The 27,331-nt window shown below is 41.7% G+C and overlaps 1 protein-coding gene across 1 annotated transcript in view; it reads right to left on the bottom strand.

Annotated features, from left to right (window-relative positions):
* Nucleotides 1-27,331, bottom strand: part of ift140 (intraflagellar transport 140 homolog (Chlamydomonas)) — a gene marked incomplete at its 3' end in the record, with an annotated part of 88,350 nt that overhangs the window by 58,255 nt on the left and 2,764 nt on the right. The window contains exons 3-19 of the mRNA XM_080747512.1: nucleotides 24,788-25,009; nucleotides 24,048-24,169; nucleotides 23,371-23,513; nucleotides 22,308-22,483; nucleotides 21,106-21,197; nucleotides 20,431-20,537; nucleotides 20,115-20,257; nucleotides 18,062-18,265; nucleotides 16,585-16,657; nucleotides 15,334-15,425; nucleotides 13,178-13,305; nucleotides 12,431-12,548; nucleotides 11,784-11,905; nucleotides 11,019-11,154; nucleotides 9,859-9,990; nucleotides 8,401-8,436; nucleotides 4,644-4,897 (exon numbers count right to left, since the gene is read on the bottom strand). Of these exons, the coding sequence (XP_080603638.1) occupies nucleotides 4,644-4,897; nucleotides 8,401-8,436; nucleotides 9,859-9,990; nucleotides 11,019-11,154; nucleotides 11,784-11,905; nucleotides 12,431-12,548; nucleotides 13,178-13,305; nucleotides 15,334-15,425; nucleotides 16,585-16,657; nucleotides 18,062-18,265; nucleotides 20,115-20,257; nucleotides 20,431-20,537; nucleotides 21,106-21,197; nucleotides 22,308-22,483; nucleotides 23,371-23,513; nucleotides 24,048-24,169; nucleotides 24,788-25,009 (2,300 nt within the window). The remainder of the gene's footprint in view (nucleotides 1-4,643; nucleotides 4,898-8,400; nucleotides 8,437-9,858; nucleotides 9,991-11,018; nucleotides 11,155-11,783; nucleotides 11,906-12,430; nucleotides 12,549-13,177; nucleotides 13,306-15,333; nucleotides 15,426-16,584; nucleotides 16,658-18,061; nucleotides 18,266-20,114; nucleotides 20,258-20,430; nucleotides 20,538-21,105; nucleotides 21,198-22,307; nucleotides 22,484-23,370; nucleotides 23,514-24,047; nucleotides 24,170-24,787; nucleotides 25,010-27,331) is intronic.

Below are 27,331 nucleotides of genomic sequence, written 5' to 3'. Positions count from 1 at the left end.
GTTCACACAGCTTAAATGACAGTAGGCCTGTCACAATTATTACATGTTTGTCTAATCACAATTGTTTTGTCATAATCGCCATAATCGTTAACAGTTCATATATTTTCAAACATTTAAAAATAAATTATGGAAATAGCCGATCTTGTAGATCGTCTATTTCTACTATCAGTGTTCTTTTATATGTATAAAGTTGTCAAATATAATTTCTTTGTATATTTAGGTTATGTGTCATATCTGCCATGTGCAACTTCAAAGCCTACAAGCCAAACAGAAATGTAATCGCCAACGACAAAAAACACAATTAAATCGTTAATCGTAATTATTTGAGTGACAATTAATCGTCATGTTAAGTGTCCTAATCGTGACAGCCCTACATGGCAGCCCCTGGATTTGCTATGTGAGAACTGTTTGCCCGTTCAAAGACCATTTCCATGGAGACGAGTCCCAGCAGATAGAGGTTAGTGGCCTGACACAGACCAGGAAGTGCATCACACCGTTGGGCGGCGATATGCGGGAATCTAACACAATACATATCTCTTTTCTTTTTTTCCCCCCCTTTAAACCCATTTAGGCCCAGAATTATTGAATGCTTTAACCAGTGAAAAATAGCAGATATACAAGCTCACAGCGTGGCACCGAGTGCCGCGCTGCGAGCTTGTAGATCTGCTATTTTTGAAAAAAAGTTGTGAAAACGTGTGCAAATCTTTGAATGTATGTATTTTCAAAGCGAACGTTTGTAACTCAAATTTTGCTTCTGGAACTCAATATTTTGAGATGCGGGTCCGTGGCCAAATAAATATAATTTTTGGTCCTTCACATGAAAAGGTTTGAGAACCACTGACATAGTAGTCTCTCAAGAACAGACTAACTGAGCTCCAGTTAAGTGAAAAGGACCTTTTGTTTGACAATGGCTGGCCAGATTGCTGACATAGAAACATAGGTTTTTCAAAAAACCTTAGAAGGATTCAAAAGACACTTATAGAATCGGGTCAAAATTCTAATTTTCACGATTTTTCAAAAATAGCAGATCTACAAGCTCGCAGCGCGGCACTCGGTGCCGCGCTGTGAGCTTGTATATCTGCTATTTTTCAATAGTTAAAGCATAAAATAATGATACACAATATGTGTACCCGTTCTGAATGGGTTAAACGAAGCTGCAGTAAAAATAGCCGTGAATGAGTGACTTACTAAAGCTGTCATCACGCATATTAAGTTCTATGGAACATCCGGACAATGGGATATGCCATTTTCCCCTTTTTGTTTGTGTGTTTTGAGCTATTTACGTAGAGTATAATGATTGTACCGTACGTGGGGGAAAGCGGTACCTCAGTCAGATTTCCCCCGAACCATGTATTCCTCTAAATGTGATGCGTTACGTCACTGACATTGCTCCCCAAGTTCTCTTGTACATGTTCACCTTAACCAACACCTTGGCACGCACGCACGCACGCACGCACGCACGCACGCACGCACGCACGCACACGGTATTCACGCAAGTGACAGTTTAGAAGTGCATCGCTTCATTGTAACGTTCAGTGCTACTTCTGCACACATAATGAGCGTGCGTTCGTGCAAAAACTTCACAGTAGTCCTTAATCACATCCTGTGCTTAAGAATCCATTTCACATCCTCAACAAGTACATAAAGGTTTGCTTAAGAGGATATGAGTAAACCACAGTGTTCCTTGTATAATACAAGCCTCAGAGTTGAAGCTCGGTGCTTAGTTGCGCAAACATCATTGAATGTCCCAAGGGATCAACTGACCAAGCGCAGGCACATTCAGTCTTTCTTCTTCCCAAAGCAGTGTCAAGTGCCGTTCTCATTTCTTACACAAGCGGCAAGGCTTCAGAGTCCTGCATTCCCTATGCAAACGCAAGGGACGTTGTTTTCCGGACCTCAGGTCCAGGGATGGGACGATATGAACATTTCGTGTCATGATTATTGTGACCAAAGAAATTGTGATTTACGATATAGCGATAATCGAAATATCCCCGACATCCATTATCTTGGGGCGGAACATTTGCCAAAAAACAGTTTTTGGGCAAAAAGGTTTGGTAGAGAGTGAAAAAAGAGTGTATCAAGTATGTTATTTCCAGGTCCGTTTTACCAATTATAAAGGGTTTAAAGCAGGGGTGGGCAACTTTGATGATGGCGAGGGCCACTATAGTTCCACCTTCACTCCAGAGGGCCACATTGCATAATTGTTACGTCCTACTTTGTCATTCTACTATCTCATACAAAAAAAGCAAAAATAGCAGATCTACAAGCTCAAAACGCATCGCGCTGCGATGCGTTTTGAGCTTGTAAATCGGCTATTTTTGCTTCTTTTGAATTGGAATCCTGAAATGTAACATTTTGATTTAATTTCAAACGCATTTAGTTATTTACTCATTAACTTTATGAACTTAAATACAAATACATTGGACATAAAAAATATACTACTATACTAGTCATTAAGCTACTAATATAGTCTGACAGAATTAAAATCAATAATATATCAGTATTCCAGTATTAACCTGCGGGCTGCATTAAGCGACTATTTCACGATAAATTAAATCTCCACGATAGGATTATCGTGAGTGTTTTTTATCACGATAAATGATAATATGAATTAACGTCCCATCCCTAGTTCTTCATTCCCTGTGCAAACGCAAGGGACGTTTTTTTTCCTGACCTCAGGTCAGAGAGAGATCATGACCTCTTCCTCTTCACCGACCTCAACGGTTGAAAGGTGCCGAGTGAAGTGACAGGGGGCGATCGAAAAGCCACTGACAACAATGTCCCGTTCAGCCATATCAAGTCAAAGCGCGGTTTGTTAAGGCTCTCCCGGCCGAAAAACCCCTCAAGAGAGGGTCCGGAGAGGAGTCAAGGCCACGCTAACAATACACATCTCCCCCCCTGCCTTTCCTGAGCCTTTGAACTAGAGCGCCGCACAGGGTGCAATCACAGCCCCTTTTTAACCCATTCAGAACGGGTACGCATTATTACGCGTTATTTTTATGCTTTAACTATAAAAAAATAACAGATATACAAGCTCACAAGTTGTGAAAATGTGTGGAAATCTTTGAACATATGTATTTTTAAAGCCAACGTTTGTAACTCAAATTTTGCTTCTGGGTGGTCCCTGGAACAAGATATTTTGAGACGGGGGTCCGTGGCCAAATTCATATCATTTTGGGGGGTCCTTCACATGAAAACGTTTGAGAACCACTGACATAGCAGTCTCTCAAGAACAGACCAACTGAGCTCCAGTTAAGTGAAAAAAGGACCTTTTCTTTGACGACGGCTGGCCAGATTGCTGACACAGAAACACAGGTTTTTCAAAAAACCTTAAAGAAGGATTCAAAAAGACACTTATAGAATCGGGTCAAAAATCAAATTTTCACGATTTTTCAAAAATAGCAGATCTACAAGCTCGCAGCGCGGCACTCGGTGCCGCGCTGTGAGCTTGTAGATCTGCTATTTTTTTCAAAAGTTAAAGCATAAAATAATGATACACAATAATGTGTACCCCGTTCTGAATGGGTTTAACGGGGCCCTGGTGGAAGCGCCTGCCGTGGCTGGCAAGAGGAAGTGATGACAGCCAATCAAACAGGGCAGGGAGGGAGGGATGAACGGTTCCGGCTAGCAGGCATGCCCTCCTGCACGTCTTCCCCCCCACCCCCTCCCCCTCTCTTCTCACGCTGTTGGCTGGGCAATGACATGACACAGTCACACACACACACACACACACACACACACACACACACACACACACACACACACACACACAATGGCCACGCATTCAAAGAAGGATCCCGGGCATCCTTCAGGGACTGAGACGTGGAGGGTCACAATGTCATATAACAACACGGCTGAAGTGTGTAGGCACGTAGGCACCCGCGGGGTACGTGCGTGCATACATAGCGCACACTACACACACACACACACACATTAGGGCTAGGGGTGGGCGATATGGAAAAATACAATATCACAATATTCTCCCAGGCTGTATCATGATAGATGATTTTATCACGATTCTTTTTCACGTTGGTTTTTATGGTTATTTTTCAAGTTACTTGACAAAAACTAGACTCTCTGGGTTCCTTTTGGGAGGTCTAACAAATGGAACCAAATGGACCCGTTTCATTTGTATACTGTCAGAGTTAAGTGGAGACCTTGACATTGTAAAGTTTGAGAACTACTGATTTAGACCAAAATGCAGGTTTAAATTGAATTCTGCAAAGAATCTCTGTATTAACGATTAAACAGGATTTTTTACAAGGCTCCATCAATTGTATCACGATATAAACGATACCTCTTAAAAGGCATATCGTGGAGACATTGTATCGCCTCAACGATAATTATCACCATATCGCCCGTGACCCAAAAGAGAAATGGGACCTGGGACCCAAACTCACAACGAGCTTGTAGATCGTCTATTTTCATTAATTCCAAAACTTTTGTGTTCTAATTTATGACATTTCTTAGATTTAAAATACTTACGTTTTGAAATAATAACAATTAACAACAAAAATGTTGGAAACCAAAAGGTTAAGGGACCCCAAATAAATGGGTCCCAACCCAGTGCATTAGGGAATCCTGGACAGCGACGGACACCGAGACTGCGAGACACCGAACAGACACCCGGGTAAAGACATTACCTTTTGATGAGCTTGATGGACTTGAAGGCCTCGTCCATGTCGCCGATGGTCAGGTAGAAGCTGAAGTTGAGCATGGCGTCGCGGGTGGCCTTCTCGCAGTCCTCCAGGCCCACGAAGTCCCTGAGGGCCCGTCTGGACACCATGTGGGCGTTCGGGGAAGGGCCGTCTGCGGCCGGCGACTCGCCCGAGGCCAGGGCCTGGCCCGGGGTGGAGGAGGAGGCTGGGGCTGACAGGCCCACATCTGTCTCACCAGGCTGGGGAGAACATTGGCGATGATACAGATCAGTGTTTCTCAAACTTTCAAATTCCAAGGTCTCCCCTTAAAGGAGCTATAGTCAACCTAGACTAGAATGTAAACAAAGTGTCGGTCTGACAATGGCCAAAATGATTATTTTATCATTATTTTACGCTTTTTGTGGTCATTTTTGAATAGAAACACATATATGAAGCTTATTTTTTTAATAAAATATTTTCGAAACATTATTTCTATTTTAGCATCCGTTTTTCAAGAAAAAGTTGACTATAGCTCCTTTAACTCTGGCAAAACAACAATGAATGAATGGCTAAGCGGCTAAAATAAGAACACAGTAAAGGATATCTATTTTCAGGCGTTGACACTAAGGGTTGCTTTCGGGTTGCCTGACCGGGCAAGGGCTCGTTTGAGAGAGGAAGCAAAAAAAAAAGGGAACGATAATTCAAATTTTACCTATAATTTTAATATGGACGTGGCAAGTGGGCATGACCTTTGGGCAAGTAGAACATGACCTGCAGTTGCCCGACGATCAAGTGCGTCTGAGACCTTAGTGTCAACCCCTGTATTTTCTTATATAACTTAAAGGACAACTTTAGTTTTTTACAACAAGGGTTCATATTTTAGATTGTAATTAAAGAATACTAGAAGCTGGCCCAGCGTCTAGTCGGCGACCTGGCCAACTCGGGAACGATGTAAATAGAGAATGAATGCCCCGCCCTTTAATGCAAACCCCATTATACCTGTTGTCATAGGACCCGTTTTGACCATCTGTCTGTCTGTCGGCGTCCATTTTATGTCCATATATGGAGATCACTGCAGATATAGTTCTGGGTCCATTTTATGCCCATATGCCCATATATGGAGATATCTGTCTATTTGCGTCCATTTTATGCCTGCCCCACCCTTTAATGCAAACCCCAATATACCTGTTGTCATAGGACCCGTTTTGACCATCTGTTAGCCTTTGTCCCCACCCTTTAATGCAAACCCCAATATACCTGTTGTCATAGGACCCGTTTTGACCATCTGTTTGCCTTCTGTTAGCCTTTGTCCCCACCCTTTAATGCAAACCCCAATATACCTGTTGTCATGTTGTCATAGGACCCGTTTTGACCATTTTGCGTCCATTTTATGCCTGCCCCACCCTTTAATGCAAACCCCAATATACCTGTTGTCATAGGACCCGTTTTGACCATCTGTTAGCCTTTGTCCCCACCCTTTAATGCAAACCCCAATATACCTGTTGTCATAGGACCCGTTTTGACCATCTGTTTGCCTTCTGTTAGCCTTTGTCCCCACCCTTTAATGCAAACCCCAATATACCTGTTGTCATGTTGTCATAGGACCCGTTTTGACCATCTGTTTGCCTTCTGTTAGCCTTTGTCCCCACCCTTTAATGCAAACCCCAATATATGGAGATCTCTGCACACACAGTACCGGTTGCGGAAAACTCTGATGTCAGACATCAGCTCCGCATTCAGGGATTCATTTTATGCCCATATCTGGAGAACGCGCGTGCCGGTGGGAAGAACGGTTCTCGAGATTCACATACATACATACACATTCACAGAGATTTTTTGTTGACTCCTGGCGTACGTGATGTCAGAGCCTTTTATGAAGTGATGTCACAATGAGTCAGCGATTGTGCCGATTTCCTCAGGAACAGCCTGATGTTAACAATCAGCTCTGCATAAGGAGATTCCGAACGTTTCGCGCCGCTTCGGGAAAACCGCATGCCGAGTCGGGCCGAGGCCCGGCACTGCACTCCGCGCCGCAGCGGGGAACGCGCGTGCCGAATCTGAAGCCGGTGGGACGAACGGTTCTCGAGATACGCGGATTACAAACAAACAAACAAACAAACAAACAGACAGAGATTTGTCGCATTTATAGATAGATAAAAGATGGGTGTTAAAATTATTTCATGTACTTCTTTCTATTGTTTTAGAGATTAATATTTCAGTGTTTGGGGGCATGCATACAAGTGGCTAAATATGACATTTTACACAGAATAAGCCCATTCCCAAGATACAACGAAACCTTTCATGGTTGGATGTGACTTATGGGGGCTAGAAGTTTTACAGTAAATAGCAATAAAGAAACTGCTGGCTTATTGTGTCTAAAAAGACATATTTAGCCACTTGTACGCATGCCCCCATGCGTACGCATGCCCCACATTTTAGCACGGTAAACGCGATAAAACAATAGAACGAAGCAAATGAAAACATTTTAACACTCACTTTTTCTTTTCTCTAATTACAATCTAAAATATGAACCCTTGTTGTGAAAAAACAAAGTTGTCCTTTAATAACGTAAAACTTAAAAATAAGAGTTTTAACATGATATTGAGGAGGAGACTTAGGGAGACGGGCACAAAGGAGCTGGCCTTCAAACAGAAACACCAATACGGAACAACACGGAGCTACAGTATATCACTTAAGACCTGGAACACATTATTACGAATTATTACTTTTAGAAGACATTCATAGAATCAATATAGTCAAATACTTGCACAAAGTGCCACGATGTGAGCTTGTAGATCTGCTATTGTTTTTATAGTTAAAGCATAAAATGACAGCGGTTCAGGTCTAACACGACACACAACACATATACCGATGTTTCCTGTGGATATTGGCAGATTTCACCCAGGTTTTTTAACTCTCACTCATGTCACTTTGTCTGCTAAACAAAAATAAAAGTAAAACAATTCAGAGGAGGCAAGCAGTGATCACCCCATGATGTGCACTGCAATGTAGTTTCAAATGCACCGCTTTTTTGAGAGTAAAAGAGAAAAAAAGACATGTGTGACTTGGCAGGTTGCCCCAGGAAATGTGCCAATCTCAACAGGACACAACGGTGCGTTCCAGGCCTTAATGGGCAAACATGACGGGTAACTCGCTGTACCTGAGCTTGATAAATATACATAAAAAGGGCCAAACGGGGTCATTTTAAGGCTGAAAGCACACAGCACAAGGCATTTTACTGAACTACTCAGTCAATGGAGGTTGGGGCGATGGAGGAAGGTCACAGTGGTGCTGAACTGACTGCAGGTGCGGTGCACTCTGCACAGGGCTGTCACGATTATGACATTTTACGTGACGATTAATTGTCACTCAAATAATTGTGATTAACGATTTAATTGTGTTTTTGTCGTTGACAATTACATTTCTGTTTGGCTTGTAGGCTTTGAAGTTGCACATGGCAAATATGACAAATAACCTAAATATACAAATAAATTACTGACATATTTGACAACTTTATACTTAAAAAAGAACATTGGTAGTGGAAATAGCCGATCTACAAGCTCACAACGCGTCGCATCGCGACGCGTTGTGAGCTTGTAGATCTGCTATTTCCACTATTTTTTACGTTTTTTTTAAATATATGAACATTTTTCAAAATGGAAACGATTATGACGATTATGAAAAAGAATCACGATTATGTCAAATAATTGCGATTAGGTGATTATGTAATAATTGTGACAGCCCTAACTGTGCACACACTTACTTCTGGTAGGAAGACGCCACCCCTCCGAAACAACAGCTGTTGGGAGGTGGTGTTGAGACCAAATGCACGCATGTGATATATGGCAAAATCTAGCGGTGTTCATTAAGTCACAGTTCACACACAGTCCCAAGTGGCCAACGTGGTAATAATGTTCCACGGATGAGCCCTGCATAGAGTATATCCACCATACAGTATCAGGCTAATCTCACTGAAACTACTGAAATTCAAAAAGTAAAATGCAAAAGCATAATACACAGTGGTGGAAAAAGCACTCAAATGTATTTACCTGTAAGTAAAAGTGTCAATACTGCTATGTAGAAGTACAAAAGTATTGGTATCAACATATATTTATATATATATTTAGCTATTCGTTTTCAAATGTATAAACCCTTTTGAAAATAGCAGATCTACAAGCTCACAAAGCTTGTAGATCGGCTATTTTCAAATGGCCAAAATGTATAGGGTTTAAGTGGTTAATGTATGTTTTGTAATAATAATAATCCAAATATTTTGCCTCTGAGATGTGTAGTGGAGTAGAAGTTAAAGCAAAAAATTGGACTTAAAGGCCTATAAGTAGAGCACTTGAGTAAATGTAAGCAGTTACTTTACACAAAGGACCAGAACCTTTTCAGGCCGCGACCCCCAAAATGATCATATTTTAACTGGGGACCCCCCCTCCCCCCCGCCCCGAGTCCCTGACAAGCGATAATCTTGAGTTGAGGCATTACATTTTGTATAACACGGTTCTAAATTGTCACTTTGGAAACGTGCATATAGCTACACTTAAACTTTACGTTGGTTTGTTTACTGTTGAGTGAGAAAACAATGTTGCACGTTAAGTTAATCATCATGGGGACCGCCCAAATTTATTTGGGGACCCCCCCTGGGTTCACATGTTGAGAACCACTGCATAACCCAGAGTAAGCTGTGTGGCTCCCTGCAGTAAGCTTTCACGAATAGTGATTTTTAGTATTCGAATGATTCGACCTCAAAGTATTCGAATAGTCGAATATTCGACAGGACTGGCCAAACTGTCAAATATGAAGTAAGCAAGAGGCGAACATTGTGAAAATAGCCGATCTACTATAGATCTGCTATTTTCACAATATTTATCTGCGGAACCGAGTCACATTAAATGTAATACCTGCAATTCCAAGTGCTTCTCAGGGTGGGGGTCCCCAGTTCAAATATGTTTATTTTGGGGGTCACGGCCTAAAAAAGGTTTGAGAACCCCTGGTATAGAGCATTAACAAATTCATCCACCAGGGTCATTGGCAACTCATTCTTATGACTTCCTATCTAGCCAAGCTTTATAAACTATATATATTTTTAAAGAGAAAACAATAAAAAAATAAAAAATAAGCGAATATTCGACTTCGGTGAACAACGTCGAATAGTGACTTTGATATTAGAATATTAGAATATTTGGTGAATGCCCTACTACAGTGCCTACGGTACCTTGCAGGTGAAGTAATAGTAGGGCACGTCGAGGGCCAGCAGAGCCTGTTGTCCTGTGGGTTTGGGGTAGCAGTCCTGCAGCAGCAGCCCGTGTTCCTGAGTGCAGAAGAACGTCACCACCGACACGTCCACCTGGGCCAGGAGGAGAGCACAACACACTGGCTGTTAGTCAGTGGTTCTCAAACTTTTATATTTAAGGTCTCCCCTTATAGGGATATTTCACTTTCAAAAACACTTTGTCATTTTATCGTCTAATCGGGCTTTTGGGAACACCCAGGACAGTTTTTGAATTTCTTCATTCAGTATTTAGATATTTGATATTCATTTCCCCCCCATTTCCCCCCTTCCAGGACCTCCCTATACAAACCCATTATAACTTCAAACTCCATTTTAACTATGATAGATTCGATGAAAACAACTGTCCTTTTTTCTGGTGACTCCTCCTGGCGCCCTCTGAATACGGGAGCAGACCGTGTTTTTTCGATAACCTTTTTCATTGATTTCTATTAATCGTTTATTTATTTTTAATTAAATACCATAAAAGATTATAAACAATAAATGAAAAAGGTTATCAAAAAAAACACGGCCAGCTCACATATTCAGAGGGTGCCAGGACAAAAGCATCAGAGCTTGTTGATCTGCTATTTTCTTAGGAAAGTTTCAGATTTCAGATTTTCAAGAGTTCTCTACAGAGATACTGTTCCCCCCCCCCCCCCCCCCAGCCCGCCCGCCCACCCGCCTGCACACACACCCGCCTGCCTGCACACACACACACACACACACACACACACACACACACACACACACACACACACACACACACACACACACACACACACACACACACACACACACACACACACACAGAGCTGGTTAAACATTTTGCCTCAAGCTAGATGCAGAATAGATGTGCCTCATGCTAGATGCAGAATAGATAGTAGATACACCATAAAAATGCTAATATACAGCATACGATTTGTGAAAGTGACAAACGGGCTTCACAGTTATGTCAGGTGTGTTCATATGCTAATGGTGATGCGATTTCAGATCAATTGCTCCAGCCACTGAGGAGAAACGCTGTGACAGACACTCAGACACTCACTCAGACACTCACTCAGACATTCGCAAAATTATAGTATAGATAGAACGCATGTTTCTACCGTGTCTGAGGGGCTCGTTGAAAGAGATTCACAGCTGACCGGCACCGTCTCGACCACAAACAGACGAGGCTCACTCTCGTCCCAGAAGTGAGACACAGGGCAGCGGCCATTGAGCTCCAGGGCCTGAGTGTGTTCCCTTGAAGACAGAACAGACACATACAACGTTAGCTCGGCAATCTCTGTATATACACCATACATGGGCAACTGGCGGCCCGGGGGCCACATGCGGCCCCCACCTTCACTTTATGCGGCCCGCAGGTTGATACCGGAATACTGATATATTATTGATTTCAGCTGTTACAATTCCAAACATGACCTGCATTAATTCCTTCAGTCTATATTAGTAGCTTAATGACTATTACAGTAGTATTAAAATGTTCAATGTATTTGTATTCAAGTTCATAAAGTTAACATGAGTATATAATTAAATGTGTTTGAAATTAAATCAAAATGTTACATTTCAGGTATTCCAATTCAAAAATAACAAAAAATTATTCAGGATTCCAATTCAAAAGAAGCAAAGAATAGCCGATCTACAAGCTCAAAACGCATCGCAGCGCGATGCGTTTTGAGCTTGTAGATCTGCTATGTTTTGCTTCTGTTGTTTGAGATATTAGAATGACAAAGTAGGACATAGCAATATGCTATATGTGGCCCTCTGGAGTGAAGGTGGAAATATAGTGGCCCTCCACCATCATCAAAGTTGCCCACCCCTGGTATACACACAACAACACAAGCGTGGACTAGCATGGCTGAAAATAGCACCTTTCACCATCTTCAGGCTGCGAGATGCCGCTGGGCGGTCGGCCTGTGAAGAAGTCAAAGTGTGTTACGGTGTCCATCTCCACGTCATAGAAGTACACTTTGTGATCCGGTCGCCCGTTCACCTGAGAGGAGCGGGAGAGTGAAAATGACTTCAAAAACAGGGCTGGTAAAAAAACAAGATCCCACGATTTCCGTAAACCCATTTTTCACCCGGTGCCAATGCCTAAGCTGTAATCCTGGGCCCTACTCTCCCTTTGCCAACCTGGGGAGAGCCCAGAAACTGAGCTCATGCTTCCTTCAGTGCAAGAGGAGTGAGCAAGCCGCTTCTTATCACCTGATAGGGGGATGTTTCCCCTGTAGAGTGTAGCGTGTGGAAGGAACACGTTATTCCAACCAGTTCCTTTCCCCTCCATCAGGCGCCCTGGCTTACCAGGGGGAGGCAGTATAGAGACAAGGATTACTGCAAGTTTTTTGAGAGGGTGTTTTTTTTATGACTAGCACGGCTTGGGTGCAGCAATACTGGGACCTGATGGTAGGTGTGGAGACAGCACTACTGACTGCGCCACCGTGCCCCCCACTGGTGCATTTTAATTAAAACAGTGAACTTGAGTTTGTAGAATTGAGACCTGGAGGAGATGAATGCTCACCTGAGTAATGAGGATGCTGACTTGGTTGCCGTTGGCGTTACACTTGACTGACCGCAGGGCTCCCAGATTGGAGATCTGGTCTGCCAAGCTCTTAGCATTGCAGTGAGCTTTGGCCTCTCTATGAACACAAACAGTAACACTGTGTTTGTTGTTGTTTTTAATGTTAAATGTGTTATATAAATAACAAGTGTCTTCACTTGACTAATCTGAGTGTCTTAGATATGGGTACACATTTAGTAAGCATTGACAACACAACACTATTGATTATTGTCAATTGGCATGATCACATCATTAGTGATGTATGCGTTAATGCGTAGCATTTCAATTCACCCTTTGTTAGCCTTCTGGTTGGTCCCTGACTGACCAACCAGCAGGCTCTATCTGCCTTGTCCCGCCCTGGTTCTGCCTTTTTTTTATGTTGAATTTGCTAAAATATATTTTTTGGAGAAATACAAACATTGAGAAACATGCTGAGTCACTATACTGCCACTGAGCAGCTCCATTTTACTGAAACCAAGTTTGAAATTAGAATTGAACACACAGAATAACAATGCAAAGCAACTGAATTACAATGGTAGTGGATGGAGTGTCCCACCAGTCCAAGACACAGCAACCAATGGGTGTGAAGACGAGCAGGACAACGGGCGGGACTTGACAAAGGGTGAATTGCACAGGGAAGGCACGGTTTTATTTCCACTTTAAATATGGACTGACTGGTGGAAGTATTCATTAAAACAAATACTGCACCTCCTCGTGAGGTCAAACACTTTGATATGTGCCGCGTCCGTGCCAACCACCAGGTAAGCCTGGCACACGCTGAGCAGAACGGGGTTGCCCTCTGCCTCCGAAAAGACCAGCAGCTGCTTCACTGTGCCCTGGTTAGCAGAGAGAAGGACAAAAACATGGTTCAGCTTTCCAGAGAGGGAGAAAGAGTGAGAGAGATTAACAGAGAGACCACTAAGCTGTATGTCCTATTCATTCCGCTTCTGTTAAGTTTAACCATGTTTGTTATTGTGTAAAATGTTATTCACACAATATAGTAGTGGTGTGCATTAAAGGCGCCAAGTAGGGGTGGGCGATATGGCGATAATTATCGTCTCGACGATACAGCTTTGCCACGATATGCCTTTTCAGATTATCGTTTCTCTCGTGATACAAACAGTCATACAGAAAAGGCTCTGGATACAGCGAGTGCACGTTCTATGAGTCGCTGCTCTATTGCTTAATTTATACTTCTATAGTACGGTGGTGTAATTCACCAAAAAGAACAGATCTACAAGCTAACAACGTGTCGCGGCTCAACGTGTCATATGGCTTGAGGATCTGTACCTTTGCTTTCACGGCCCCGCCCCCGGGCAGCACGCAGACAGGCTCCGAGTGTCTACACTCTACAGTGACTGACCGGAGCACCGAGCAGCACGGCACACTGGTCCACGACCACGATTTAGTTTCACTTTCACGGGACTTTATAAAGCAGTGATGCAGCTTGCCCTGCATTCTTTGAAGCATATTTTTCACAATGGATGCATTAAACTAACAGGACGCAAACTACTTTATCCGTCCTGCTATCGCTATCAGCCATCTCACTGCAAACTGCTGAGCTGTGTGTGTGTGTGTGTGTGTGTGTGTGTGTGTGTGCGTGTGCTGGAGTGGAGTCCACAGCTGTGTGTTCTGGCAGTATTGATGAGGTGATTTAGATCGCCTTGTAAATGCATGCTTCTGTTTTTATTAACTACAAACAAGTAGCTATAAAGTGCTTTGTTTGTTATGCTTTCACCGTTGAAGCATGCGTGTGTCTCGCGGTGAAATCGTAGCGTCTATTTCGCGTCTATTTCATAATTGGCTTAGTTATAAAACCATGCCATTTTTGTTTAGTAGAAAAGCTAAAAGCTAGGATGATAACTGTATTGTAAAATACGGAGTAATTCTGTAAAAAGAAAGCTTGTATCATAACAAACCTCCTGACTTTGGTTGGTCGTAGGGTAATTTGTTTTCCCCCAAGTTTCAATGGTAAGGCATGGGTTGTTGTCAACCTGTGGGTCGAGACCCCCAGAGAGGTCCCGAAATGATTTAGCCAAATTGTTTTGAAAATAGCCGATCTACAAGCTCACAACACTCAAAAACATTTTATGGGAACCCATAAAACATTTCTTGGACCCATTTGAATGACCTGAACCATCATCACACCAACTAGTAAATATTTTGAGGTAAAAGATGTTAATTGTTTAATCAAAAATCAAAATGTTATCATTAAAAAAATCATAGATTAGGATATCTATCTTTCTATATGCAGCATAACAATGAATAGATTATCAATAGAATATCTGTGTGGGTCTAATAATCATAATAAACCTAAAAACTCGCATAAAACAGTATCGTGATAATATCGTGTATCGTGATACTGCATGAAGAGTATCGTGATAATGTTTTTTTCCAGTATCGCCCACCCCTAGCGCCAAGTGTCACATAATGTAAGTGTTGGCACAAACATAGTTTAACAGTTTTCCGTTAATGGCATTATTCTTAGATTTCACATTTGTTTTTCTCCAGTCATTAAATAATTACCAAACTTATGTGAACTATGGAGTCAATAATGACGAAATATAATGACGAAATATCACTTCGTCATGGATGGCTGAATACGGTATATATTTATAGCTACAGTTTTCAGATAAGTTACGCTTTACATAAATAAAAAAATACATTCAGACGCCACAATAATATAACTTTGAGTCTTTGACAAAGAATAACTATGCGATGAAATTCATCTCTAGCGAGTTTCGCGAGTTCTCTGCAAGTTGATTTTCATACTGTACTGAGAAGAACAAAGCAATACAAATTCAAGCTGTGGATCTGCTCAAATCTGACACAGGTGGTGAATGGAGAATTGGAGGGAAACACACCTGTGGCGTGCGGACCTGGACCCGGTTGGGTTCCACGGTGTAGATGTTCTCCCCGTGCATGGCTAACACTTGGGACTCGCACTGGAAAGAACCTGGGGACATCAGCAGTGACAGGACATTAGGGACGGGACGATATGAAAAGTTTCATGTCACGATTATTGTGACCAAAGAAATTGCGATTTACGATATTATCACGGTAATCAAAATATCCCCAACATCCATTATCCTGGGGCGAAACATTTGCCAAAGAATAGCAGATCTACAAGCTCACAACGTGTCTTGAGCTAGTAGATCGTCTAGTTTTTGGCAAAGAGATTTGGTAGAGAGTGAAAGAAGACTGCATCAAGAGCTGTGGAAGGCCAGGAGTGATCGTGAGATGAGATGGAGAGAAGACGAGAGTAAAAGTAGACAATTTAAATAAAAATCACACCCGTGTGAACTGAGCGGTGGTCGTGGAGGCTGCGCAACAGCAAAACAAATATATAATAATAATTATAATTATAATAAAAAAGATTAAATAAATATTTTTTAAAAATATTTAAAATAATAATAATAATAATAATAATATGGGGGGGGGGGGGGGGGTGCTTGCTTGCGTGTGAGAGAGAGAGCCATCCATCCATCCATGTCACTCAGGCCACCACTGGTATTGCAGTTGATGCTCAGGGCAGACTAGACTCAACAGCACCTCTCTGGTCACCAGGGGTACTTAGGCTACATACGGACCCACCCACATACATAGACGGATACACACACGGCCACGCTATGGAGACGGTGTGACCACCGCTCAAAAAGAGAGTTAGGATGATAGCTTTTGCCAGGTCTGTTCAGAGTAGGGATGGGACGATATGAAAATGTCATATCACGATTGTTGTGACAAAAGAAATCGCGATTTACGATATTATCGCGATAATCAAAATCCATTAACCTGGGGCGGAACATTTGCCAAAATATAGCAGGTCTACAAGCTCACAACGCGTCGTAAAGACATTTGATAGAGAGTGAAAAAAAGACTGTATCAAGTACGTATATTATAAGTGCCTTTTACCAATTATAAAGGGTTTCAATTATACCGGATGTGCAGCTCGGCAAATAAAAGGTGAATTGATCCCAGTGCATGACGGAGGACATATGACGATATATTAAATCCCCACTATACGATTATCGTGAGTGTTTTTTATCACGATAAACGATAATATCGCTTATCGTCCCATCCCTTGTTCAGAGAGCTTGTGCTCAGAGAGTGATTACCTGTGTTGCGTAGTGCTTTGCCTGCGAGCTCATACACAGTGACATGTTTGCCGCTCCATACGGTCACCGTGTCCTATGGACACAAAATCAACATCACGTTAAAGTGAGGACACATTGATTCACTCATCTTGCGTGGGAATAGCCTCGAATGGGCATTCAGCAATTTATGGCTCTTTTCGACAATGAAGCGTATCAGAAACTGACATTTTCCAAAAAGTTATTTTTTCTGGTTCATGTTTGCAAAATAACCAGAACTAAGCTGAAGCTCCTAGTGCTTTTCAATGGGGCATGCTGGGCTTGTAGATCAGCTATTTTAGCTATTTTAGGAAACATTTAGGAAACAAACAAGTATATTTTCTGAGTTATGGGTTCTCAGAACTCTATCTATCTCTAATCTAATCTACTCCTGAGCAGGGCCCAAATTAGGTTCTGTGAACCTTCTCTGAAACAGAGCCATAGCGGAAACAAGTCCAGAACTCTTGTGAAATGTCGGCACGACATGCTTCGCTTAGTTCTTGTAGTCGAAAAGAGGTATTAGGCAACTGGTTGTCTGAAAGAACGAAACAAGCTAAATCTCCCCATTTTAGATTTTATACAATTCTGTTAAATGTTAACCCCACTTTTTTTTCTTTTTCTTTTTTTACTTGTGACCAAAAGTGTACAGTTTTCCCTACGCAATCTCCTATTGACATAGATAGAACAGCATTTGTCCTTTTATCATATTTAATTTTTCTATCCACCCGTGTCTGCGAGGTACAAGAAGTACAAGCTCACGTCGTGTCGCAGATGCAACCGTTGTGAGCTTGTAGATCACACTTGGCTTTGCGACGCCGGAACTGCCGCACAACTCTGTGCAATGCACTATGGGACGTTGGAAACTTGTGGATATAAGATGATGTTCTGGCCACACACGTGATGTCTATTTGTTTGTCTTTTGTCATGAAAAATGGATAAACTTTAAGTGGGGAAAAAAAGCAGAAAAGAGGTATTAGTAGGGCTGTCACGATTAGGACATTTTACATGACGATTAATTGTCACTCAAATAATTGCGATTAACGATTTAATTGTGTATTTGTCGTTGACAATTACATTCCTTTTTGGCTTTTAGGCTTTGAATTTGCACTTGGCAATCATGACACATAAATATACAAAGAAATTACTGACATATTTGACAACTTTATACTTAAAAAAGAACATCGATAGTGGAAATAGCCGATCTACAAGCTCACAACGCGCCGCGATGCGGCGCGTTGTGAGCTTGTAGATCTGCTATTTCCACTACTTTTTGAAAGTGTTTGTAACTATATTAACATTTCTCAACATGGAAACGATTATGACGATTATGCAAAAGAATTGCGATTATCTCAAATAATTGCGATTAGACGATTATGTAATAATTGTGACAGCCCTAGGTATTAGGGAACATAAACTATGAACAACACACTGACAACCAGGCCACTATAGTCTCCTGGGTTACCTGGGTGACGCAGACTCCCTTGACGTGCATGTCAGAGCGCAGAGTGAGCTGCTCCCCTGTGCCCAGCAGTGAGATGTTGAGCTGAGAGGGGGTGAGCTGCACTGCCGCCACCTGCTGGCCAAAGTGGGCTGACATCACATGCTCACTCAGGATGGTCACCGTGGTCAAACTGTTGGCTGCCAACAGGTTCAGACTGGAGCCCCACTGGGAAGTGCACAAAAAAAGACAAAACAAAAAAAAAGTCCTGTTTGTACAGAACTCTATTGCGATTTCAAAGCATGTATAGCTCTGAGCATTTGTATTTACATCTGAAGCATGTAGCTGACAATATGAACAACCTACAGGGCTGGAGCCATTTTAATATTATACACTATGTCTAATGTGAGCGCCACACTAGAAAATACTGTTCCTGAACAAACAGTGTGGGTTCGAGTAGCATGATAAGTACACTATGATCAGGGGTGCACATAACTGGTACGCAAGTGCGCATGCGCCGTCAAAATAAATATTGCGTGCCGGATCAAACAACGTGAAGCGCTTTTGCGTACTGCCGCTGGTAGCTTTATTTAATTCTTTATTTAGCGTCAGACAATAGCTCTGGTGTCACTTGCTGCACGTTAACACGTACGTCCTGTAAGTAGACCTAAAGATAAAAGTGGTGTGTTGACTAATCATTAAAAGTGTCTCTTATTTTGAAATCCGATTTTAGAAGAAGTCAGTCCTAACCCAGCTGCCATGACACTTCTGTTGTTATGCTGTTCGAAACTCTAGTGTAACTAAGTAAACACGGACCCACGTGGATTAAAAACAATATATTAGCCACAGTTCATATTTACGATAGCATATTTAAACCATGCTGTGACTTAAACAAGAACACACTTTGGAAATACGGCACGTTAAACTCTTGGAATCTCCACAGCAGCATACAGTGAGTAGATCATTATCTCATCTGTCTGTGTCTCTCATGCTGGTTTACGTCGTGTCACAAGGCTTTCGCGTAACATTGTGGGAGCAGAGCTTGTAGCTCCAATAAAACGTTTGCTGTGCAGTTATCAGGTGCAAACGAGATCGGCCATCGCCGGCGTCTTTTCTCTTTACTAGGCTATTATTTATTTTGTCTTGCACTCGCATGAGCGACAACTGGATGTGCAGCATATCTATTTGATACATGAACATCTGCCGTCATTGCTTTTAAAAAATGGCACTTTTGAATAGGATAACTATTTAACGTGCAGCACTGAAAGGCTTGCATTGTAGACCTAGTGTTCTATTTATTTGGTCATGTCAGAACCCTGGTCATGTTTATAGGCCTATTTAAAGAAAAAAGAAACAAACAAAAAAAAGTGCACACCAAGCAACATATCCAGGTCCTCCCCTGAGTACTAGCCCCAAAAAGTTATGTGCACCCCTGACAATGATGATGATGTATGATGATGATGTATAGCTATGTGCTCATCATTATATTGGCCAATCAGAAAAGGGACACACGGATAGGGACATCAGTATTTGACACAATTGAACACTGTGATAATGGACATGGACAAAAATAAAAATAAATGACACTCAACAGTTCAAAGTAGGGCATTCACGAATAGTGATTTTTAGTATTCAAATTATTCAACCTCAAAGTATTCGAATAGTCGAATATTCGACAGGACTGGCCAAACTGTCAAATATTAAGTAAGCAAGAGGCGAACATTGTGAAAATAGCCGATCTACATAGGTCTGCTATTTTCACAATATTTATCTGTGGAACCGAGTCACATTAAATGTAATACCTACAATTCCAAGTGCTTGTCAGGGTGGGGGTCCCCAGTTCAAATATGTTTATATTGGGGGTCACAGCCTAAAAAGGGTTGAGAACCCCTGGTATAGAGCATTAACAAATTCATCCACCAGGGGAATTGGCAACTCAAAAAAGAAAAAAAAATATATTCGACTTCGGTGAAAAACGTCGAATAGTGACTTTGATATTCGAATATTCGACTATTCGAATATTTGGTGAATGCCCTAGTTCAAAGTAAAGTACGGGTAAATAAGATCCAAAAAGTACCTGTATCTGGGTGACATTGCCATCTATCTCAGTGGGAGTCTGTAGTTTCCACTGAGCCTTGGTGTCTGCCCTGTTGCTGCCTGGCTGGACCACCATCTTCCACATTGCTATATGACCCCGGCTCGTTCCTGCCGCTAGGATTTCTGGGGAAGATGCAATATTTTTAATAAGCTGACTGAGACATTTAGACTGGCCTAAACTGAGAGCTTGAGTGAACTCATGGCAGTTCTTGTTAATGGAAGATGCTTAAAAAGATGTGTGAATTGGAAATGTATTTTTGGGAGTACAGTCAGCAGTATATTGTATTTCTACTTACCTTTTCCAGGACAATAGGAAACACAATTGATCATCTCTCCTCTCTCAAAGCCCAGAGTCTCATCCAAAGACAGAACATAGTTGTCGTCTCTCTCCAAGTCCCACAGCCTACAAAAACAAAATGATGATTGCATTACCTAGTACGTAGTAAGCGTGTGTTCCTAGTAGGGCTGTCATGATTATGACATTTTACATTACGATTAATTGTCACTCAAATAATTGCGATTAACGATCTAATTGTGTTTTTGTCATTGACAATTATATTTCTGTTTGGCTTTTAGGCTTTGAAGTTGCACGTGGTAGATATGAAACAGAACCTAAATATAAAAAGAAATGACTGACATATTTGACAACTTTAGACTTAAAAAAGAACATTGATAGTGGAAATAGCCGATCTACAAGCTCACAACACGTCGTGATGCGACACGTTGTGAGCTTGTAGATCTGCTATTTCCACTAGATTTGACTTATATGAAAATTGTTCAACATGGAAACGATTATGACAATTATGAAAAATAATCACGATTATGTCAAATAATCACGATTAGACGATTATGTAATAATTGTGACAGCCCTAGTTCCTAGTGTGTGTGTGTGTGTGTGTGTGTGTGTGTGTGTGTGTGTGTGTGTGTGTGTGTGTGTGTGTGAGAGAGAGAGATAGAGAGAGTTTTCTGACCTTATGACCTGTTCACCCGTGGCTGTGATGAGGAGGCCATTATCTGTCCAGACGATATCTGCACACTGGCCGCTCTTGCTACTCAATTTCACCTTATTGAGATAAACAAACAATAATGTGATTGGGGGGACTTTACTTTTTAACACATCTGGTGCCAACCCCGAGTTTCCCGAGTTTGAAAAGGTACTACCCCTGTGCCAACCCCGAGTTTCCCGAGTTTGGGCCGTTTTTGAAAGAAAAAAAAACGTTTTTTTTTTTTTGTTTTTTTTTTTCAAAAAGTTTTTTTGGACCTCCAGAAATGTATTAGGCATGATCGCGATCGCGAAATTGCATGTTTAACCCCCATACCAACCCATTCTTTCAAACATGGCAGCCATGTTTGTTTACATCTGAAGAAAACATAATGGCTGATAAATCATGAATGCCTGAACGGATTTCCAAGCGGATTCTTTTGTTTGAAAGCTGTGAACAGTGTGCACACACGTGGTGCATCATCTAGGCATGGGCGTGCACTTTTTACACAATTGCACAATTACATGGAAGTCTATGGTAACCATGGCAACGTGGGACATTGGCCGGAAAAAATCATTGCAACATAAGTGTTAATAACCAATTGTCTGGATAGTGACGGACAGATGTACAGACAGAGACACAGGACCGACAGCATAATCTCCAGTAGGGGTGGGCGATATGGTGATAAGTATCGTTGAGATGATACAATGTCTCCACGATATGCCTTCTCAGAGAAATTGTATATATCGTGATACAATGAGGGGGCCTTATAAACAAATCCTGTTGAATTGTTAATATAGAGAATTAATTTAAACCTGCATTTTAAGTTTACAATGTCAAGGTCTCCCCTTAACTCTGACAGTATACTGTCAGAGTTACATACTTGTAAGGGTCAATTTAGACCTCCCAAAAGGAACCCTGTGCCCCACTTTGAGGACCACTGGTCTAAATGGTCTGTTACTCCTTTTTCTTTTCGTTTTTGTTACATTGTAGGTGGTTGTACTGTCAAGTAACTTGAAAAAAGAACCATAAAACCAACATGAAAAAGAATCGTGATCAGATTGTGTATTGTGATACCGCTTGGAAAGATATTGTGATTTAGTATTTTTCCATATCGCTCACCCCTAATCTCCAGCATCTGGCTGTCTGGCCATGGCGGAGATAAAGAACTGTATGGTTGTTTGTGTTACCTTCATGAGCTCCTGAGCGCCTCCCTCAGGCCCAAGGGTGTACTGAGACAACAGCAGGGTCTCTGTGACCACGCACAGGGCCTCCCTCTTCCCCAGGTAGAAGAGTTTCTGAATGGGGCCGTCCACGCTCAGGAGCGCCCCGCTCTTACCGCGTTCATCCACACCATGGACCTTGCCTTCATAGGAGAAAAAGATAAGCACATGAATCCTAGCGTCTCTATTCTGGAGTAAACATTCGTGAAGATACCCAATCTAACAGGCGCACAACGTGTTGCATTGTGGCACGTTGTGAGCTTGAAGATCGGCTATTTTTGGCAAAAAGAAGTTTGGTCTGGTGTAGAGGGAGAAAAGGAGTGGGGTATAGTAGACCCCAGAGGGACCCTGCTGGTTAATAAAGTAGTAGTAAAAAACAAAACTAAAAAGTGATTGTGAACTTCCTGTTTTTTTAGCCGCTATATTTGGTGGCCTTGACATTATACTTTTCTACTGTGATTGCTAGGGCTGTCACGATATAACATTTTACATGACGATTAATTGTCACTCAAATAATTGGCGATTAACGATTTAATTGTGTATTTGTCGTTGATAATTACATTTCTGTTTGGCTTTTAGGCTTTGAAGTTGCATATGGTAGATATGACACAAGACATAACCTAAATATACAAATACATTACTGACATATTTGACAACTTACTACTTAAAAAATAACATTGATAGTGGAAATAGCCGATCTACAAGCTCACAACGCGTCGCGATGCGACGCGTTGTGAGCTTGTAGATCTGCTATTTCCACTATTTTTTACTTTAAAAAATATGTATGAACATTTTTCAACATGGAAACGATTATGAAAAATAATCCCGATTATGTCAAATAATTGCGTTTGACGATTATGTAATAATTGTGATAGCCCTAGTGATTGCAGCAAAATTGGGGTTTAAGAACTTGCGACTAAGATCCAGCGTGAATGAACCCAATTCATGTTTGGGTTGTAGAGTTATGCTAGGGCACAGAAAATGCCCAAATACACGCTTGCATAAAAAGACCCCACACACACACACATACCATCCGCTGTGCTAACGTAGAAGACAAGTCCCTCCTGAGGACCCATCTTGAGAGGAGCTCCCCTCCCATCTTTCCTCCAGTTGAACATGTCCAGAGCACTCTGGTCTCCACTCACTGCAGCCCGGGCTAACATCGCCACATCTCTGGAACAGCGGGGATTGGAAGGTTGTCAATTATTTTAACTTAAGTAAAAGTATCAATACTGCACTGTAGAAATACTGTAAAAGTCCGGAATTAAAAATTTACTGGAGAAGAGTATCAAAATGTACTTAAAGGTACCGAAAGTAGAAAGTACTCATTACGCAGCATGTCCCGTTTCAGAGGTTTTCAAATGTATAAAAATCTTTTGAAAATAGCAGATCTACAAGCTCACAATGCATCGCATTGCGCAACGTATTGTGAGCTTGTAGATCGGCTATTTTCAATTTCAAATGGCCGAAATGTATAGGGCTGAAGTATTGACTCAAGTAAAGTACAAATACCTCAAAATTGTACTTAAGTACAGTAAAAAATATATACTAAATAGCAGTGATTATAACCACAGTCACAACCACTTCAAACAACAACAGTACAGTCTGGAGTTTGTTATAATATTCACAAAAGGTGAACGGGTGCAAAATGACAAGGTGAACCACATACTGCGTAAGAGCATGCTTTCCAGAGCCATGGTGACTTACTGTCCAGGCAAGGCTGGTCTGAAGATGCAGGAGGTTATAGGTTTGTTGTATTCGTGCTTGACAAGGTGGTTTCCCTGAACTCTCCCTCTGGCATCCAGCTTCCACACTGCTAGCACTCCCATCTATCACAGCAGGTGAAGAATACAATTGGTTCCATTTGTACACTCTCAGAGTTACAGACCTGTACGTGATCATTATTGGTACTCCGCTACTCCCTAGGAATCGTTAAGGGGAACCGTTAAGGAATCGGACCCTTAAGAGGGAATCGTTAAATCATTAAAATTCTAATGGCTCTCAACCCTCAGGGTTCCCACACATGTTTACCAATTAATTTCCAAAACTTTTCCAGAATATTTAACCAGATTTCCAGGACTATATAACAATAATTCAGCTCAATAACGAGTCGCTTACTCCTATGCGCAATGCCCAAAGACAGGTAGTGTATGCTAGTGGTTCTCAACCTTTTCAGGCTGTGACCCCCGAAATAATCATATTTGAACTGGGGACCCCGGCACCCTGACGAGCACTAAGAGTTGAGGAATTTTGTATAACATGGTTTTATTGTGAAAATATTATACAAAATTATATTGTTCTAATTTCAAAATATTTCCAGGAATTTCATGACAGTGGGAACCCAGAACCCTAGACTCGATACTGCATGTCACATTGCAAATAGCGTCTGTGCAGTAAAACCCACAAACGCAGCGATCACGAGACAGCTTCCGGCGCTCGGCACACACCTGGTCCCCGGTGACCAGTCGACTGCCGGAGCTGCTCCACTCCAGCAGCGTGATGCAGGCGGCGTGCGTGGCGGGCAGGCCCGCCTGCTCCCCGGTGGGGTGCGTCAGAAGCAGCACCTCGCCGTTGTCCCAGCCCAGCGCCAGCAGGGGCTTGACGGGGTGCCAGCGCAGCACCGTGGGCTGGTGAGGACGCTCCACGTGGCAGCTCTCCACGAACTCCCCCTGCAATGGTAAACGGGGTGGATTTCAGCGAGTCTGTGGTGAACAACTTCCTAACTTAGACTGACGGAACTATTGCTGTATTGACTTTGACCTCTAAGGAACTATTGCTGTATTGACTTTGACCTCTAAGGACCTTCCAGGGAGAGTGCTCATGTGCGTCTTGCGGTGACACGCTTCCTAGTTTCTTCTTCTCTGAGCTGTCTTTTTGTTTTTTGTTTCGCACTGATTTTTGACATTGCACTATTAGGTTGTGTTGGTAGTTTCTGAGTATTTTGCTTTGTTTAACAATGACAGTGAGATACTTGTTTGCACTAACTAGCATTGACTGCTATGGTCTCTTTTGTAAGACACTTTATGTATATATACTTATATATTATTCGCCCCCTCTATTGATGCACCTTCTCTTTATTGGTACTGTACTGCTCTTGTTTTTGTTTGTTTTTTTCCCTCTTATCTATCTTTTTTCTTACGTCTCTGTAACTTTGTAAATAACTGTATACTATACTGCTGTGCTACAACTGGACAACTGAATTTCCCCCTTGGGATAATAAAGGTATCTATCTAACGTACACGCAAGTTGCTTCCATACAGTATGTACGGTAGCCATGTAAAAGTGCAGGAGGATTCAGGGAGTCTAGGACTGTAGATCACTGGTTCTCAAACTTTTTCAATGTCAAGGACCCCCAAATTGACACTTATTAGCCCACCACTGCTGATTATATATTTTATATTAATGTATGCATCATTTCTGTACTATTAGGGCTGTCGTGATTATGCCATTTAATGTGACTATTAATTGTCTCATAAATAATTGCGATTGGCGGTTTAATTGGGCTTTTGTCATTGAACACTGGAACATAATGAGGCTTTCCTCTGAGGCTTTGAAGTTGAGGGCAGACATGTCAAACAACCTCCTAAATATACAAAGACATAGCTGACATATTTAATAACTTTAAATTAAAATCTGCCATTTCCACTATTTGAAAATATATGATCATATTTCAACATACAAGCAATTGTGATTATCTCAAATAATTGCGATTAGGTGATTATGTCATATTATTACCCGGCTTGTTTGGACTCTTGATTCTGATTGGTCGAGCGCTGAAATCAGAGGTCTGATATTCCCCGATAACAGACCGCTCCACTCTATAACAGACCGCTGCCTAATCAAAGGCTCAGAGCACCTGCTGCAGTCCAGCTGCACTGCGAGAATCTTAGCTGTATCCAAAATGTCAGCCATGTAAACACACACACAGCGACATTTAGAATAGAGATGGACCGATTGCAAAATTATTGGCCGATTCCGATTTCCGGTTTTATTAAATTCTGATCTGCCGATACCGATTTTTCCGATACCGATTTTCTATCTAAGAAAGAACAATAATTATACAATACACCATATATTTTTTGGCTTGAGTACCCTTTCCATGATTTTTTTATCCAAGTACTCCCTTTCCCAGACAACATTTTGCTTATATAACTGCAATTAAAACCACAACTATGGTAGGCTATATGCATAACACCCCTGTTCAACAATATAACATCACAAATAAGAAATGGAGTGAGTTTCAAACAGTGCATCCTGAGCAGATTTATTTTCAACACTGACAATAAGAGTCAGTTTTCATGTCAATAACTAGTAATCAACAACCAATCATCAACTGATCAACAAAATTCAAAAACACATCTCAGTTGGCTGGTATTCTACCATGTAATTTCTTCAGTATCCCATGCAGTACCTCTGGGTATCACCAGGGGTACTCGTAGTACCCCAGTTAAACACTGGAATAGTTGACTTTCAATGTCACAATCAACAATTTTTTAAGCAGCACTGAGTTAACTTAAGAAAATAAAACTTGAACTCAATCTAGTGCAATGTTTGTACTTGAAAAATGAAAGCTGGTGCTATTTAACTATTATTATTATCATTGTTATTAACACTTGGGGAGCCAAACTCGTTCAGGGACGAGTTATGGCCACTAGATGTCACCCTGCCACAGGAAGTTATATCGTCGAGGGACGAGTCAACAAATAGTTAACTTTTCGAGACCGCAGCTTCCCTTTGCATGCCCTGAATCCATTACGTCACCCAGCCAGGGCAGGAAGCCCCCTGTCTCTCCCCACACGGAAGGATTTTACATGGCTTTAGATTCTACTTTGAAACATAAGAACGGCTTTATCTGAGAATGAGGTAAAAACAGCCCCATGGAGGCAGAGAGCTGATTGTTTTCACGGCGACACTTTACCGCGAATTTACCGCGATTTTTTTACCGCGAGTTTCGCGAGCGTTTGTAAACAAATGGAGTACCTCCTCAATCT

Source organism: Nannobrachium achirus (genome assembly GCF_963921795.1).
Source record: "Nannobrachium achirus genome assembly, chromosome: 18".
Lineage (NCBI taxonomy): Eukaryota > Metazoa > Chordata > Actinopteri > Myctophiformes > Myctophidae > Nannobrachium > Nannobrachium achirus.
Note: the sequence above shows the minus strand (reverse complement) of the source record. Positions and strands in the feature narration are given on the sequence as shown.